The following is an 18,206-nucleotide window of genomic DNA, read 5'->3' as shown; positions in this document are numbered from 1 at the left end:
CACATGAGTTTGTACTAATAACACATGAAAGTACCTTCAGGTTATGTATGCAAAGTGCACATGAAGCACAAATGAATTTTGTGTATGTTCTGTTTTTTTATCCATGATGTTTTTATACACACACATGTACATATACATGCATACAACATACGTATATGTGACATATATTGAGGTAACATACACATAGATTTCAAAATCCAATGATGGAGTTAGATGAACTCTGTAATGGAGCTGCGAATCCTGGGCTCTAGCCTAGTTCTGAGAATGGATTACTCTGTCTTTAAGCAAACCGCTTCTCATCTCTGTGGCTCAGTTTCTGCCTATTTAAAACGAGATTAGCATATTTCTCATTTGCCTACCTCAAAGGTATGAAGTTACGAAGTTCAGAAAAAAATGTAGTGGATATAGAAGGAATTTGTAATTGGTGACAGAACACAGGGAAAGGAAGGAAATGCCATCATGGTACAAACACCTCTCATGAAGACATTATAAAGGACACTTGCGTATGTTGTCATTCAATCCTCACACTAACTCATGAGCAGAAGACTGTCTGAGGTAAAATGATTTCCTCAAGATCATAAGGCTGTTCAGGAACCAGGGTTCATCTGAATACAGAGTTGCATATTTGTATGATGGTGTTGTGTTTATACAAACGAAAGGAGTAAACAATATGACTAGTCAAGAGTAGGGTCCAGATGAAGAAGCTGGCATCACGCCAGCCTGCCAGGTCTCCAGACAATTGTTGGCTTCCAAATCTGATGTAAAATTAGCTCAAAGACTTAGTGCCACAACTGTTGCCTCTCCAACCTCTACCAGCCTCATTTCCTGCCATTCTTCCACCCAAGCCCTATCAGACAATAGAACTGGGGCTGGAAAATTGTTGAGAGTGGCCCACACCTCCTGGTCTTTTAACCACATTTTTCTAGCTCACCTCAGTAGAGTCAAAGGCTGGGAACTTGAAAAGGTACTCGGAGCTCCGGGCTGTCTCCGGAGCTTTCAACTGTGTTCTCCCTCAGGGTTCCAGCTCCAGTACAGGGCACAGAGCTGGAAAACTTTTGCAGGTCCAGCTCTGTACATTCAATGGGGGTATGGACCCATTTAGAGTGGCTCTCTGAGGCGCAGGAGGCCATGGTAAAGGACTCCTGGGTGGGGAAGCCACGTGTGGAACTGCAGTCGTCATCCAAGATGGAGCTGAGTGGCTTGATCTCATTCACTGGAAATTCAGGACTGGTCTCCTGGCCAGGTGGTATGGGGAAAAGAGAATCCTCCTCCACTGCCTTTTCAGCTTCATATTGCAACGAACCTCCTGCAACTCAAAGCAGAAAGCCACTGAGTCACCCCTCCTCAAATCAGGGTCTCTTCTCAACAGGGTATCTCTTCCTGAGCACCAACTATAGGAGGGGTGAGGGGGTCTAGGAGCCAGACTCCCTCTTTCTTCCTGAAGGACCAGAGCATCTAGAAGTAGGTGAAAATGACACATTTCAGAGACATGCTTTCCTTGGGGTATTACATTAAGTCTTTTAGATGCTGGATTAGGGAAGACAAATTTCTTCAGCTAGAGATAAACGCTTTGTAGGAAAGGTATTTTAATGTGCTTCTTTCTTCCATGATCTGGGTATATTACATGGGAAAGGAACCATGCAATCAGAATTATGGTAGTGGATGTTAAAATAGGAAGATTATCTTGAATTATGCATATGAGTTCAGAAAATCCTTAAGATAAATCATGATTTTTTTATTCTGTGATTAATGATGAACATTTTAATTTAGTTCCATTTCTCTAGGTTGCTAGATGCATCCTGATAAGTGTCAGAAGGCAGAAATGACACCGAGCATTAATATAGAAAGATGTGGCATAACATCTCTCTAAACAACTTCATTATACCATTGCTCGTTTTAGACAAAGAAGAGAGCCATGAGCCAAAACATATGAGCAGCCTCTAGAGCAGTGGTTATCACCCTTCTTAATGCTTCAACCCTTTAATACAGTTCTTCACATTGCCACTTTAAAAGTACAATTTTGCTACTGCTTTGAATTATAAATAGCTGTGTTTTCTGATGGCCTTAGGCAACCCCTGTAAAAGCATCATTTGACCCCCAGAGGGTTCATGACCCACAGGCTGAGAACCACTGCTCTAGCAGCTGGGAGTGACCTTCTACGCACAGCCACCAAGAAAATAAGACTTCAGTTCTACAGACTCATGAGGGAACAGATTCCCCTCGGACAGACAGAAAGAAACACAGTCCTGCCAATTTCTTGGTTGTGGCCTCGTTAAGATTCCATACAGCGTGCTAAACTTCCGAACTGTGGAAACTGAGGCAAGCCATCAAATGTGACAACTTGTTACAACAATGATAAAGATAAGCAATTCATCATTCATGCATGAGTCAGACTCAATATTAGGTTACAAACTGAGTTGCTGTGTCTTTATGTTTCCCCACTGTGACCGCGTTTCCACAGTTTGTTCAAATTACGTGAGTGCATAAGAAAATTTCATACAAAATTACAAATGTCTGGACTATTTGAAAATTGGAAGGTTTCACAGTGGTAGCAAATGGATGTGGCTGAGTAATGGATTCTTGATTAGAGAGGAGATGGTCCTTCTAGTATGTCACAATCCTATTCCTTTTTCCTGCATCTGCATTGGATTTAATTCACATCAGGTTGCCCTCCCTTACAAAGCCATGGAATGTCTGTAAGTGAGTGAGTACTAATAAGCACATTTTTTCCTAAGGAAATCATAAGGACGCTACCTGTCCTTATGTTTCCAAGGAGATACTGCAATAGTATAGAAAGGGGGTTCTCTCTCCCAAGGGAAGAACAGGGATACAGGCAGGTCTTAGATGTCTCATCACATTCACCTTGCTGAGACCTGTGACCCAAACACTTCATTACCCATGTTTCAGTACTGGGCAAGAATTCTTACATTACACACTACCTTCCAAAGACTGAATGGTCAATGAGACAGAGATCCAGTGGTCCACCATTGTCTAAACTGTCAGAGCTACCACAGGAGCTTTAAGGAGACTGAAGTAAAGCTGAAGAAGGGTCATTGAGAATCAAGAGGGGAAAACTACATCTCATGAAATGCTAGATTCATCTTTGCTTAAACATGGAGTATGCACAGGTAAATCACTGATAGACTCTAGAGCCAAACTGACTAAGGAAGTTCTATTTAAGAAGGATTTTCCAACACAAACAGAATGCAGCTATAATAATGTGCTGCTTCAGCTACAGTATCCATTTAGATACTGAATCCTGACAGTTTTTGTATCCAGTAAAGTCCATCCTTTCCTTTGCTAATACAGGTCTATTTATTAGGCTATGTTAGATTTTTCATTGTCCCTGTTTAGTTCTTGCTTCTGTTAATTGCACTAAAGCTGCATTGAACACTGGTATTCGTGTCTGGGATTCTAATGTCTTATTTAGTCCTGATGATCCCACCTCTTCTGTATTCTCTCCCTGATGAACTATACTTTCTGTCTTACATTGACTGATAGATGAAGTTGACAAAAGTAAAAGTGTTCTCAATCTGTCGTGATTTTAATGCACCATCTCCTATGGCTTTGGCCGGATCTTCAGCAGCAGTATTTTGGAAGACAGAAAAACATAAGAATGTTGACTAAACACTATGCCTTCAGTTATCCAGTTTTGGGAAACTCCTATATTGACAGCACTTACTGTAGACCTCATTAACTTTTATTAGTCATGTTTCAGGTATATCTAAATCTCCAATTCTGATATTTCAGAATCTATTAATACATACATAGAGAAAACAGTTTAAACAACTTATTCCATTCCATCTATCATTTTGAAAATTAAAAATAAATAAACCTAAAGAATCTATATAATTTGAGTTACACTATGATTTAAAGGTTAGATAATTGGTCTCTGGGTTTCTTTACCAAGTGATTTCCCATTAAGGGAGATTCTCCACGAACCCTTAAAGCCTAATAAACTGGTCTACTAAACTTCCAGGTAAACTCTAGCCCTTTTGATGTTCCATATTTTTTGATGCTATGCCAGATAGTTCCCACATGATGACAGAGCATGATGCCTGGGATTTTCTAATGTGATAGGGAAGGCACCTTGACTTATAATCTCAAAAATCTTCCTCTTTTACCAAAAATTGTGTCTTAATTTTGTTTCATGGGAAATGTTAAGCAGACACACTTACCACATTGACAATGTCTATTAAAGAGCTGCTTGCAGTAGAGGAAGAAGAGCCCAAGGAAGGCAAGTGCAAACACTACCAGCAGACTGCCCACCAGTGCGACAAGCGTGGCTTCCTTACCGGGAACAGCGTGTGCATCTACCTTCACTAAACTCAACTGGAAGGTACCTGTGGAACCACAACAAAAGAATAGGAGAGTCTGTCAATGTGGGCAGTTAAGAGTCGGAAAAGGGCCCTAAAGATCCTTAGGCTACATCTCCTTTAGGTCATCTCTATCAGGACTGCTATGTTCTTATCTGAAATTAGGTAAGATCATAATGAAAAAGCAAAACTCATATGCTGCAGGCACGATATAAATTAGCATGACTAACCAAAAGACACTGCTGTTGTGGTTCATTCATGCTATGTTTAGTAATAGAACCTAAAAAAATAGAAACAAATTAAAATGCTCATCAGTAAATACTAGATCAGCAAGTCGTGATTTAGCCCCTAAGACGTCATAAAAGACCTTTTGTTGGTTAATATAAATAACCCAGTGGAGAAAAACGAAGTGAAGAATAGCTTGATGACCTTTATAGAAAAATGTTGTAAAATACAAAATACTAGCACTATTGTCTAAGAATATGAATATACAGAATGTAATAAAAATATTTAAACAGTAGTGGAGAAGGTAGCAGAGGAATATGCCCATGAATTAACAACACACTCTTCATGTTCTTTACACCCTTACAGCAAAAACATCAACATACTTGTAGCCAATGCACCTTGAGTGTAAACAATGCATGGCATTTCTAGACTGAGTCAGTAAAGAGCTGATACATCTCAATCATTTCATTCTGTGACAAGGAACTGGGCACTACCTAGTCTAGCAATCATAGGCACATGATACAAGAAGGCTTTGGCCTTATGAAAGGAAACATTGGATTTGTTAATTGCCATAGGATAGTCTGGTAAAAAGCTGCTTAAAATTTCACGACAGTGGTTGTTTCTGTGGAGGGAAGGAATGAAGAGGACTCAGAAAGGATCGAAAGGGGAAGGTTATTATATCTGTTCTTTTAAAACGCTGAAGGAAATATTTAAAAAATAAGATTTATTATCTAGGAATCTCAGCTAATTTAGGACTTTATATTTCTATACTTATGTGTATTTAGCAAATTCTGTTTTATTTATCATGATTTTTAGGGATTGTTAGAGATACACCAATACTTTAAAGACTATATTAGAAGACAGACAAAAATTATAGAAGTCAGACAAACAAGTAAATGACAAGTGACATGGATATAGACGATATTCTAGTTATTTTTTCAGATATTAATGTGGTCTAAAACCTAAGGACTTCCTTATACCATGTGTATCGACTCTAATAGCAATATTGACTATAATCGCAATTAATAAGTGTAGAAATGCTATTATATGTAAAGTACATTATAACATTCATTATGCCACCAAACCCAGCCAAGTAGCTCACAAAGCATGAATAAAAATATTTCCTCATTTAGATTCAATTTTCAAAACAAGGGAAATAAATGATGTTTAATCAGTTTGAATGCTGCAAAGTTGAGGTTTAGTCATGGGCGACTGCCTTTACCAACAATGCAATAGAAGGAGTACTAAGGAGTATTTTCCTTCTACAGGAATAAAGAAGTCTATTGACTTCATTGACACACAGAGGTTTGGGGGGAAGACAGCAGAGAAAAATAGATACACACACTGAACCTCAGAAGAAGGAGTCTGCTTTGTACACGGGATGCATTCTTGGTCCTGCAGGCCCCCGATGCGCGTCTTTCGGTAGAACCTGTGATCAGAGCAGAAAGGAATGTGGAGGGATGAAACGAGCAATTGACTTGTAACAGTCCTTCTTGAGGTTGTGGGGAATATCTAAGAGTCTTTCCCTCATGTTTCCTGCATGGGACGCAGTACCTACCCTTGTGGGATCTCTGACATGTGTGATTCAGTGCACCATTTTCTTAAGCCATCACATTCTATAGCCAAAAGGGGAGTTAACAGTCATGAGACCAACTTCTTCATGATTTCTGTGCAATCTGTCTAGCAACATTTTTACTTTAAATTTTAGACTATCAGAGAGATTAGAAAGCTTTTAAGCACTCATCTGTGTTTGATAATTTGCCAGGTATTTTATATATAGGGATATAGTTAGGAATATATGGCTTCCCATTCATAGAGCTTAAATAGATCATGACATGGGTAGTTAGAATACTTCTACTAGGGTCTAAGTGGTAGGATGATAAGCGACATCAAATAGCTTTAAAAAGTTCCAGAAAGACTGATATCATTTAATGGCATACCTGGGCATACAGTCTCCGCAGATAGCATTAGAGGTATTCGTGCAGTTGGCTTTCTGGACCCGATTGATGACAGCGCAGGTGATGCAAGTCTGACACCTGTGATGCCCCCATGTGCTTTTATATTTTCGGGGAGGGCAGGCTGTGCAGTATGCATCTCCACCTTCTCCATAACCACAATCCTGAAATATAGGAGTATTAAGAAAAGCTCTAAGAGGGTATCTGCTAGGACTCAAATGAATATAGTATAAAGCAATATTTTTCAAACTACAAGTTCCCTCCATATTAAGTGGTCACTGAACCAATTTTCTAGGTTGTAACCAACATGGAAAATTGAAATGGAAATAACCAGCATAGTGATATAAAATGAAGTAAAGCCAAGTGCATCAATTAAAACAAACAAGATCACACTATGGAAAAGAACCTGAAAACTTTAGCTATGTGAAAACAAAAGGTTATTTCTCTTGTGTTTGTTTGTTTGAGCCAGGGTTTTTCTGTGTAGCCATAGCTATTCTTGGCTGTCCTGGAACTTGCTCTGTAGACTAGGCTTACTCACCCTCGGTCTATTAGAGATTTAATGAGGGTTCTGACCTGCATTAGCCACAATGGAGCATACATGAAAGGTTTCATTTTTGTGCTACCATGACTGAAGCATCGGGTAAAAGAGAACATTTTGTCCTCAGAAATAATACACTTTGCTTTTATCATACAGCACAGGACACACAAATCAACTGATCATTATTAAGTATAAAAAGTACAAGAAAGCACAATTTTACAGTATGTCAAAAGACGGGTACTAGCAAATATCTGACATAAAAGATAGTACCTATCTTTTTGATTAACTTTCACAGGTAAAACACATATTAGTAAATGCTGGATAATGATGAAAAATTACATCTTACTCTTGTATAATAAAAATGTTTTAATATTCACTGGATAAGTGATTTATTCTGGCTTTTACTTCAAGTTAGGTATCAATGCAATGATGCTATTAATATTATTCCCAACCTATTTTTTCTGCGCATAAGATAACTGAGAACTTGAAGAGATTGTAATAGACATACTGTAAAGATTATTCTAGCTCTCCTTCTCTGGAAATCAGTCTAGTGGTTCCTTAAAAATACGGGAATCAGTCTACCTCAAGATCTCGCCATACAACTCTTGGACATATACCCAAAGGATGCTATATCATACTACAGAGACACTTGCTCAACAGTGCCCATTGCTGTTCTATTAATAATAGCCAGAAATTAGAAACAGCCTAGATGTCCTTTAGCAGATGAATAAATGGAACATTATTTTCCTGTTACAAAATGAATCAGTAGGTAAATGGATAGAACCAGAAAAAAATATCGGCCCTAGAAAAGACAAATATGGCATGCATTATATGTTGATGCCAATAGTTAAGTCAATTATAATAAAGTTACAATCCAAAGAGGGGATGAATAGACATCTCTAGAGAAAAGAACTAGAATAGATAGTTATGGACAGGTGGGAATACTGGAATAGGATGATCAAGTAGGCTGGGGGAGGAAAAAGGGAGATGAGAGAGGGAATATACGGAAAAAACTAAAATTAAGGGTCATTTTAGGACTAGTATGGAAACTTGATGCAGTAGACATTTCCAAAAGTATGCACATATATGAAGGCACTCTAAATGAATTTGTCAAATAATGGGGGAGACAGAACCCCAACTGGACATTTCTTATCAAAAATGTGGACGCCATCAGTCCAAGCAATGGGTTATATCTAATTGAGTTGTTGGCCAATGTGGTCCCATGGGAATGCCCAAATAACTCGGGTTGTTGCAAAGAGTATAGGTTACTCTACACAAACTGACCTCAAGTGTCCATTTTTGAAGACAACAACCTACGCAACTCACTAAAGACAGAGAATTCAAGTAGTTGCCTACCTAGATGCTTCACCTATGCGGACTAGTGTTCTTGGTACCAGATGGTACTCTGCACACAAACAAACGAGAAGCATAAACACTAACCCAAGAATAAACTCTTTGATCTACAATGGTCACCTGCCTACAAAACATGCTAGGACCATGGTGGCAGAAAGCTTGTGGGAGTAACCAATCATAACTGATTTGATATAAGGTCTACTCCATGAGAGAGAAGCCATATCCAACACTGCTTGCGGGACCAAAAGCCTGAGACTAGATATCTCAGTGACCTAGGATAAGACCAAATACTGCTGTCCTAAATAAAGGAGTAGCAATAAAACGACTCCTAATGACAATTTCTATACTCATAGATCAGTGTCTTCTTCAGTTATCATCAGAGAAGCTTCTTTGTGCAGCTGCAGCAGATGGGAAAAATATAGAAACCTAAAGCCAAACATTACTCAGACAGTGATTTTGGAACCCTCATCCTTAAATGGGATGCCTCCATCAAATCCTTCCTCTCAGGGATCGGGGAACCCTGAAGAAGAGGAGTTGGAAAGAGTGTAAGAGCCAGAGGGGATGGAGGACATGAAGAAAACAAGGCCCTCTAAATCAACATGATCAAAAGCACTCATGAACTTACAGAGACTAAGGCAGCATACACAAGTCCTACATGAGTCCGCCCAGATATTACCCTTGAGTTGAAAAGAGAAGGGGACAAATGTACCCATTCCTACCTATTTCAGAAACTGTTTTCATTTGATAGCCACTTACAAATGAAAATTTAGTTTTCTCCAAGTGAGTGTCACTGGAGAAACAAACAACTCTTAAGGGTAGCCTGTACCCCCAGCAGTAGATGGCTGATAAAAAATGAACTCAATGGTATCCTTGGACATTTCTCATTTCATAATGCCAGGTCAGGGTTTTCCCTTTTTAAAAGTTTATCTTATTTTTTACTTTCATTTTTACTTTATTTATATATTTTTGCTTTCTCTTTACCCTACAGGTCTTTGCATATATATTATGGCTTTCGGTTAAAAGATTTTATGAGATTCCTGAATATGAGAATATGAGACAAATAGAGAAAATTCTAAGAAGACATCATTGCAATCATCAGGTAGTCTAGCAGAGTAATGCAAGACCCAGTAGTACCTCCCAAAAGAATATAGACGCAATAATGTATGTTCCCAGGATATAGAAAATTAGTCTTTCAAACTGACATCTACAAAGAAGGCATGTATGTTAACACAGACAACTGCCTGATAAAATGGAAGATTTTAGTAAGACTCTGAGTCTCCTGGAAAAAATAATCAGATATTATAAACATCTTTGATAACAAGAATCAAGAAAATCAGATTAATGAAAACAAGGCAATCAACAGGCACTACCAGTTAAATGAATCAATTATTGGAATTGCTTAACAAGGATTTTAAAGCACCCATAAAAACTGTTTTGACAAGCAATTACAAATTACATTTAAATATGAGAGAAAATTAAAACACCACAGCAAATAAATGACTTTTTTATTGGCAAGTTTGTTTTTTGACAAAGTGCTCAAGCTGACTTTAAGCTTGAAGTTGTTTTGTTCCTGTCTTCTGAATGCTGGCATGAGAGCTGGAACTAACAATATTCAGCTCAAAGAAATTATTTTTTAAAGAGCCAAATTGAAGTTATAAAAATAACTAAATAGATAAACAAAATTCACTGGGCGCGCTAATTACAGGAAATTAGAAAAATCGCTGAACCTGAAGATAAAACAATAGAATGAATGCAGTTCAAACAGCAGGAAAATTAGACTAGCATAGGCAAAAAGAAGACAATAACTGGAGAACTTTGGGGTTATAATCAAGCAACATATGAAAGGAAAATCAAAATTATTTGTGTCAAAAAACAACCAAAGAAACAAAGGCTGAAATTTTCACAAATATAGAAAAAGAATAACCAGATATGACTATCAATTAGAATAGAATAAGTTCAAACAAATACACATACAAATAGGTTATTACAGTCCGGTAGTGAAAACAATATGGTAATGACACAAAATTGGACATGATGACAATTGGGGAAAAATACCCTGAAGATCCAACCTGAGAGTGCATAACCACATCCATCTAACATTCTAAAGAAATGTCCAAAACATACACTGGAGAAAAGACAGCATCTTCAACAAATGGTGTAAGGAAAATATTATGTGCCCATGTAGAAGAAAGATCTGAGACCTGTGTCTCTCGTCTTTCACAAAATCTAACTCCAAATACAACAAAGAATTAATGTGAAAACTCAAATGTCGAGAGAAAAAATATATGAAGTATATTATGTGAAATGAGTGTAGGAATGGACTTTCCAAATAGGATTCCAATTGCCCAGAAATTGAGGTCAACAACTGACTTCACAAAATTATAAAGTAGAATCTCATAAAACTAAATAGTTTCTGTTTAGCTAAAGAAATGATCACATGAAGAGTACCCCCACAGGATGAGAGAGAATCTTTGCCAGCTCTGCATCTGGCAGAGGATTAACATAAAAAAATGTAAAGAACTCAAAAAACAAACAGACAAAAGCAAAAACAATTCACAAATAAACCATTCAAAAAATAGGCTTGAGGCACGACCCAGCAACCCCAGCACCCCTCCCCAACCCTCCCCTGCTGTATGCTAGGACCAGTGCTCAAGTACAGTTTTAAGCTCCTAAACTAAGGCGACCCACCCAGAGTGGTGAGTGCCTGCCTACCGGGCAGGCCTCAGGGTCCCCTGTAAGGGAGCTGGGCACCTTCAGCTCTGGCGCCAGGCTTCCTGCGCGCTCCTGGATTCCACCCCCCCCCCCTCTTCAATATAGTGCTTCAAGTTCTAGCAATAGCAATAAGACAACATAATGGGATCAAGGGGATTCGAATTGGAAAGGAAGAAGTTAAACTTTCGTTATTCGCAGATGATATGATAGTGTACTTAAGCGACCCCCAAAACTCCACCAAAGAACTTTTACAGCTGATAAACAGCTTTAGTAATGTGGCAGGATACAAGATCAACTCCAAAAAATCAGTCGCCCTCTTATACACAAAGGATATGGAAGCAGAGAGGGAAATCAGAGAAGCTTCACCATCCACACGATAGCCACAAACAGCATAAAATATCTTGGGGTAAATCTAACCAAGGAAGTGAAAGATCTATTTGACAAGAACTTTAAGGCATTGAAGAAAGAAATTGAAGAGGATACCAAAAAATGGATGGATCTCCCTTGCTCTTGGATTGGGAGGATCAACATAGTAAAAATGGCAATTCTACCTAAGGTAATTTATAGATTCAATGCAATCCCCATCAAGATCCCATCAAAATTCTTCACAGATCTGGAGAGGACAATAATCAACTTTATATGGAAAAACAAAAAACCCAGGATAGCCAAAACAATCCTATACAATAAAGGATCTTCTGGAGGCATTACCATCCCTGACTTCAAACTCTATTACAGAGCTACAGTAATGAAAACAGTGTGGTACTGGCATAAAAACAGAGAAGTCGACCAATGGAATCGTATAGAAGACCCGGATTTTAACCCACAAACCTATGAACACCTCATTTTTGATAAAGGAGCTAAAAGTATACAATGGAAGAAAGAAAGCATCTTCAACAAATGGTGCTGGCACAACTGGATGTCAACCTGTAGAAGAATGAAAATAGACCCACATCTTTCACCGTGCACAAAACTCAAGTCCAAATGGATTAAAGACCTCAATATCAGCCCGAACACACTGAAAAGGATAGAAGAGAAAGTGGGAAATACCCTACAGGAGATGGGCACAGGAGATCGCTTCCTATGTATAACGCCAGAAGCACAGACATTAAGGGCAACATTGACTAAATGGGACCCACTAAAACTGAGAAGCTTCTGTAAAGCAAAGGACACTGTCACTGTAAATGGGAGGCTGGGAGGAGATGGAAACTTGTTTTTTTTTCTCCTTTTCTCAATAAAAAAAAAATAGGCTTGAGATAAGAAAAGCAGGGAGAAGCCGGGTATTAATGATCTGATCAGGGAAATGGGACAAAGAGGCTATAATTATGGAAGGGAGGAGGTAAATATAGAAGAAATGGGGATGAGGATAAAATAACAGTAAACATGTCTTAAAAAGTCACAAGGAATCACACTATTAACTATTTACCAAAAAATCTTATTAAACGTAACTCTATGCATAAATATATGTACATACGTTAAATAAAAATTTCTTTTTATTTAACATAAAAATACATCAACATATGCTCTCAGTTGGCAATGTTCTTTCCAAGAGCCAAAAGCAACCTAACACAAAACCCGCAACACCAGGCATAAGAAACCTTTTTTTGAATTTTTGGTCAGGGTTGTCCAAGAGACTCCTAAAACAGCCTTTTGCTGTTGACATTGATTGCCCTCAAACGTAGAAGGTAAGTCCCTGTTGCTAAAGACAGTATGCACTTTAGGCACAGGGCTCAGATGCCCCTGTGCTGGAACTAACTTGACTGTATCCTCAATGAGGAGTAGCTTTCATGTTTCCAGAAGAGATCATGGAGCCATCCAGAGCTTCCAAAGGAAGAACACAACTAACATAACCCAGTTATGACACCTATGAAACACAACAGTGACTTCTATGACACAATAAACCTAACAGGTACAGCAATGGCTTATATACCTTGCTGGTAACCAAGAGCTTTTTAATTTCATTTAAGACTGCCTCAACAAGAGGGACATCACGCCTGGTACAGGATACCTTGTCAACCGCCTAGTGCTAGTGAAGTCAGAGATCTTGAAGAAGTTATAACCGCCACTTAACTAAACCACCAATATCTTCAATCACATTCTAAATATTTGTCTTTACACCCACAGATAAGTGTAGTCCTAACCTCTTATCAAGGAAACTTATCTTTGCAAAAGGAGATCATAAATAATAATGCAGAGTCGTAGTTCCCAGCCTCAATGGAAACACCTACAAAACAACTTCTATATCTAAAACTCATGGAATATTATGGATAAAGAAGTTTGCTATGAGAAATTCAAATGGCCAAAAGACACTTAAGGTCATGCTCATCCTCCTTGGTGATCAGGGAAATGCAAATTAAAACAATTTTGAGATAACATCTTACACCTGTCAGAATGGCTAAAATCAAAAACACCAATGATAGCCTTTGCTGGAGAGGTTGTGGAGTAAGGGGTACACTCATCCATTGCTGGTGGGAATGCAAACTTGTGCAACCACTTTGGAAATCAGTGTGGCGATTTCTCATGAAATTTGGGATCAACCTACCCCAAGATCCAGTAATACCACTCTTGGGAATATACCCAAGAAATGCCCTATCATATGACAAAAGCATTTGTTCAACTATGTTCATAGCAGCATTATTTGTAATAGCCAGAACCTGGAAACAACCTAGATGGCCTTCAATAGACGAATGGATGAAGAAAGTGTGGAATATATACATATTAGAGTACTATTCAGCGGTAAAAAACAATGACTTCGTGAATTTTGCATGCAAATGGATGGAAATAGAAAACACTATCCTGAGTGAGGTATCCCAGTCCCAAAAAGATGAACATGGGATGTACTCACTCATAATTGATTTCTAGCCATAAATAAAGGACATTGAGCATATAAGTTGTGATCCTAGAAAAGCTAAATAAGAAGGTGAACCCAAAGAAAAACATATAGTCATCCGCCTAGATATGGGAAGTAGACAAGATTACAGGGCAAAACCTGGGAACTTGGGGATGAGGTGGCATGGAGCTAAGGGGAAATGGGGTGAGAAACGTTGAGAAGGGGAGAATGGGGGGAGCTTGGGGGAATGGGATGGCTGGGATAAAGGAAGGGTGGACACGGGAGCAGAAAAATATATAGCCTAATTAAGGGAGCCATCTTAGGGTTGGCAAGAGACTGGACTCTAGAGGGAATCACAGGTGTCCAGGGAGATGTCCCCAGCTAGTACCTTGAGCAACTGAGGAGAGGGAACCTGAAATAACCCTATCCTATAGCCATACTGATGAATATCTTGCATATCACCTTAGAACCTTCATCTGGCGATGGATCGAGACAGAGACAGAGACCCAAATTGGAGCACCGGACTGAGCTCTTAAGATCCAAATGAGGAGCAGAAGGAGGGAGAACATGAGCAAGGAAGTCAGGACCACGAGGGGTGCACCCACCCACTGTGACAGTTGAACTGATCTATTGGGAGCTCACCAAGGCCAGCGGGACTGGGACTGAATAAGCATGGGATGAAACCGGACTTTCTGAGCGTGACGGACAATGAAGGCTGATGAGAAGCCAAGGACAATGGCACTAGGTTTCGATCCTAATACATGAACTGGCTTTGTGGGAGCCTAGCCTGTTTGGATGCTCACCTTCCTGGTCCTGGATAGAAGTGGGAGAACCTTGGACTTCCTGCAGGGCAGGGAATCTGGACTGCTCTTCTTTCTCGAGAGGAAGGGGGAATGGAGTGGGGGGGGGGAGGGGGAGAGGGGGAGGGGAGTAGGGGGAGGGGGCGATGTGTGCAAGGAGGGGGAGGGAAATGGGAAATTTTTTTTTGCAACAACTAAAAAAAATAAAATAAACCAAAAAAAAAAAAAAAAGAAGTTTGCTATGAGACTGATTTCTCGTAATGTCAGAAATACACCTGTAGTCTTAACCAATGTGAATGCCTAAACATGAGCAGAACAAGGACAACATAGACATGTTAAAGTGAATGGGAAAAGCCAGGAGGCCTCAACCATACACAAACAACTAAAGAATGCCCAGAGAGGGAGAAATAGTTTTCCCCAAAGAAGAGGATACCAGTATCAAGGAGGAATTATTAAGTAATGGTAATAGGGACGAAAAGGAAGGAAGAAAATGATGCAATCAGGTTTTAATTTGAAAAACTAAAAAAAAAATAGTTTTTTAAAAAACCTTTCTCTTCATAACTTTTATAAATCCTGTTTGGTGATTATACTAAAATATCATGTCTGATACCAATTAACAATTATATATAGCGGGTGTGGTGTATGCATAAGAAAGGCCCATAGACTCATTTATTTGAATGTTTAGTCATCAGACAGTGGCACTATTTGAATAGGCATAAGAGGTGTTGTCTTATTGGAGAAGATGTGGCCTTGTGAAAGAAACTGCATCACTGAGTAAGTGGGATTTGAGGTTTCAAAACCCCAAACCAGTTCCAAGGTCTTTCTCTCTCTTCCTGCTGCCTGCATAGAACTCTAAAGTTCCTTTCCTAGTGCCATATCAGCTGCATTCTGCTGTGCTTCCTGCCATGCTAATGCTGAACTAAATTTCTGAAACACAAGCAAGCCTCAACAAAACACTGTCTTTTATAAAAGTTTCTATGGTCATGGTGGACACTTAAGTGGAAGTGATGTTTCCACATTCATAATTGAAAAAGAGTTGAAACCAGCAGACCCTGAAAATTACATGTGTGTATTTTAGTACTTCGAAAGGCTAAGTAAATAATACAAAGAAATACAATAAAAATGGCACAAATAAATCAAGATGGAATCCTAAAAGATACTTTTATGTAACCAGCAGGAAGGCAAGAAAAGACAACGAAAGGAATAGGAATGGAGAGCACAAAACTAAAATGGTAGCCTTAAGCTCTAAAATGCCAATCAGTGATAATCTTAAATTTAAATCATCTAAGCAAAGCAATTAAAAGGCAGAAATGAGCATTGTAGATAAAATCAGATGCTATCAAATTACCCCCAGTAGCCATTTCTTCCACTGATGAATGAATCATTTCCTAAGAATTAAAAAGATGCAAATTATCATTTAAAACTCTTGTTGAGAATCATCTTTCATAGGTAAGAGGCAAAGGGAATTTTGTTTTTAAATGATTCAGATTCCTAAATGCTTTTGCTGCTAATCAGTTTTATAACCATGAAACATTTATCTTAATTTTAACATGCTTTGATGATGCTGACACAAAATTTTGATCCTCATCATGGAGTAGGTAGAGTTATTTCTTTTCAAAAGTTGTTTGTAACATATGAGAACAATTAGCTAACAATCATAATCAAGAATGGTTTGGTTTATCTGCAAATATACATCATTTTAACTTTAAGAATCTATTACTATATTAACAAATTAACATGAAAAAGACAAAATATATGAAAAAGCACATATAAAATAATGAAATACAAATAAATTGAAATATTTTCTGATTTTAATGTATTTGTTTAATTTACAAATGACTAAAAATATTTTTTGTCAATGTTGGTCTACTTAAGTACCTTACATGACTAGAATTCAAACAGTAAATATTGCACTAAGAAACAGTTTACAGGTTAGTATATTTCTCTATCAAATATTTAAAAAGTAACAAAAACTCTCATAAAGTTTCATAAATTAGTAATTTAACATTACAGAAGAAAGCATAAAATTAACAGATGATAGAAATATGCATTATTCATTTTTTGGGTTTGACTTCTGGGACATGTAAGCTTTATGCATTATTGAAAATTCATGCAATTGTAATGGAAATTAGTAAAAAATATTCAAAAGTGGTATCTGTTCATATATTTCAAGAATATTAAAATTATATTTAGTTTACAAATTATACTTCTAGAAAAATATCCTGAGGAAGTACTGTTAATTTTCTGCAATAGTTTGTTTTCAGTGATATTTATTTATAATTCATGAGTGAAACATAAAATTAAATAAAGGTAACTGAACAGAAATGTTGTCATTAGCTACTTATCAAAACACCATGGGCATTCTTTAGTAATCAATAGCTGATTTCATTCTAGATACTATGATGACCATGCTAAAACTGATTTCTCAATTTCTTTAGTCAATCGTGATATTACTCTTTTTTGCCAAATGCAAATTTCCCAGTCAACCTACCTGGTATATAGATAGGCATTGACCAGTTACATATCATAATATATAAAGAAAAGTCTACTTGGAAACATGGGGAAATATTTATTTCCTAGTAGATGGAAAGCTCTTTTGGCTTTGTTTCTGCTTCATGCCCTTTGTGGTCCTATGTTCTGTTACACTGATCCATAGAAATGAACTCTTTTTGCCAATATAGTGCTATTTTTATTGCTATGTTTCTGGAGTACAACTTAAATAATGGGTGGGTATATGCCTTTCTTCGCTCTTTTTTTTTTTCCAGAATTGATGGCACTATCCAGGGTCTTTAGTGTTACCTCATAGATTTATTTATTTATTTCTATTTCTGCGAAGAATGGCATCAAGATTCAAAAGGGATTCTATTGACTATGTAGTTTTGGTTTTGGCAGTGGAGTCGTTTGCAGAATATTATTTTCTAATTCATGAGAACTGATGGTCTTTCTATCTGTCTAACTTTCTAAAAATAGTTAGATTTTTATTACTGTGATAAAACACTATGACCAAAAGCAACTTGGGGAAGAAAGACTTTCTTTCAAGCTTAGAGTCCCACATCATAGTTCAAGGAAGTCAGGGGAGGAACCAGGAAGCAGAAACTGAAGCATGCTGCCTGCTGGTTCTCTCCTTGGGGCTTGCCTAACCTGCTTTTTAATAGTGCCTGGTAGTATCAACCCAGGGGTGACATCTCCCAGAGTGAACTCAAGCTTCCCACATCAATCATCAGTCAAGAAAATGAACTGCTAGCTTGCCCAAAAGCTAATTCTGTGGGAGCATTTTCTCATTTGTGGTTCCTTCTTCTAAAATGACTCTAACTCATGTCAAGTTCACATAAAACTGACCAGCACACTGTCTTCTCAAGTCTTCTTCTTCCAGCACTGAGTATGAGTGGAGAGACACTTCAGTCTTACTTTGCTCCTAATCTTAGTGGAAATGCCTGGAATTTTTTTAATTTAGTTTGTTGTTGTTTGTAGCTTTGTTGT

At 38.0% G+C, this 18,206-nt stretch overlaps 1 protein-coding gene across 6 annotated transcripts in view; it reads right to left on the bottom strand.

Annotated features, from left to right (window-relative positions):
* Positions 1 to 18,206, bottom strand: part of LOC121440207 (tumor necrosis factor receptor superfamily member 27-like) — a 156,790-nt gene that overhangs the window by 110,850 nt on the left and 27,734 nt on the right. For all 6 annotated transcript variants that reach the window (XM_041640944.1, XM_041640942.1, XM_041640940.1 and 3 more), the window contains 4 exons: positions 6,482 to 6,660; positions 5,885 to 5,970; positions 4,179 to 4,343; positions 932 to 1,306 (listed from right to left, as the gene is read on the bottom strand). In XM_041640944.1, the coding sequence (XP_041496878.1) occupies positions 942 to 1,306; positions 4,179 to 4,343; positions 5,885 to 5,970; positions 6,482 to 6,660 (795 nt within the window). In that variant the 3' untranslated portion in view covers positions 932 to 941. The remainder of the gene's footprint in view (positions 1 to 931; positions 1,307 to 4,178; positions 4,344 to 5,884; positions 5,971 to 6,481; positions 6,661 to 18,206) is intronic.

Source organism: Microtus oregoni, unplaced genomic scaffold (genome assembly GCF_018167655.1).
Source record: "Microtus oregoni isolate MIOR12 unplaced genomic scaffold, Mior012 000066F_ref0000041, whole genome shotgun sequence".
Taxonomy (NCBI): Eukaryota; Metazoa; Chordata; class Mammalia; order Rodentia; family Cricetidae; genus Microtus; species Microtus oregoni.
The sequence above is the reverse complement of the archived record's forward strand: the minus strand, read 5'-3'. Positions and strand labels throughout refer to the sequence as shown.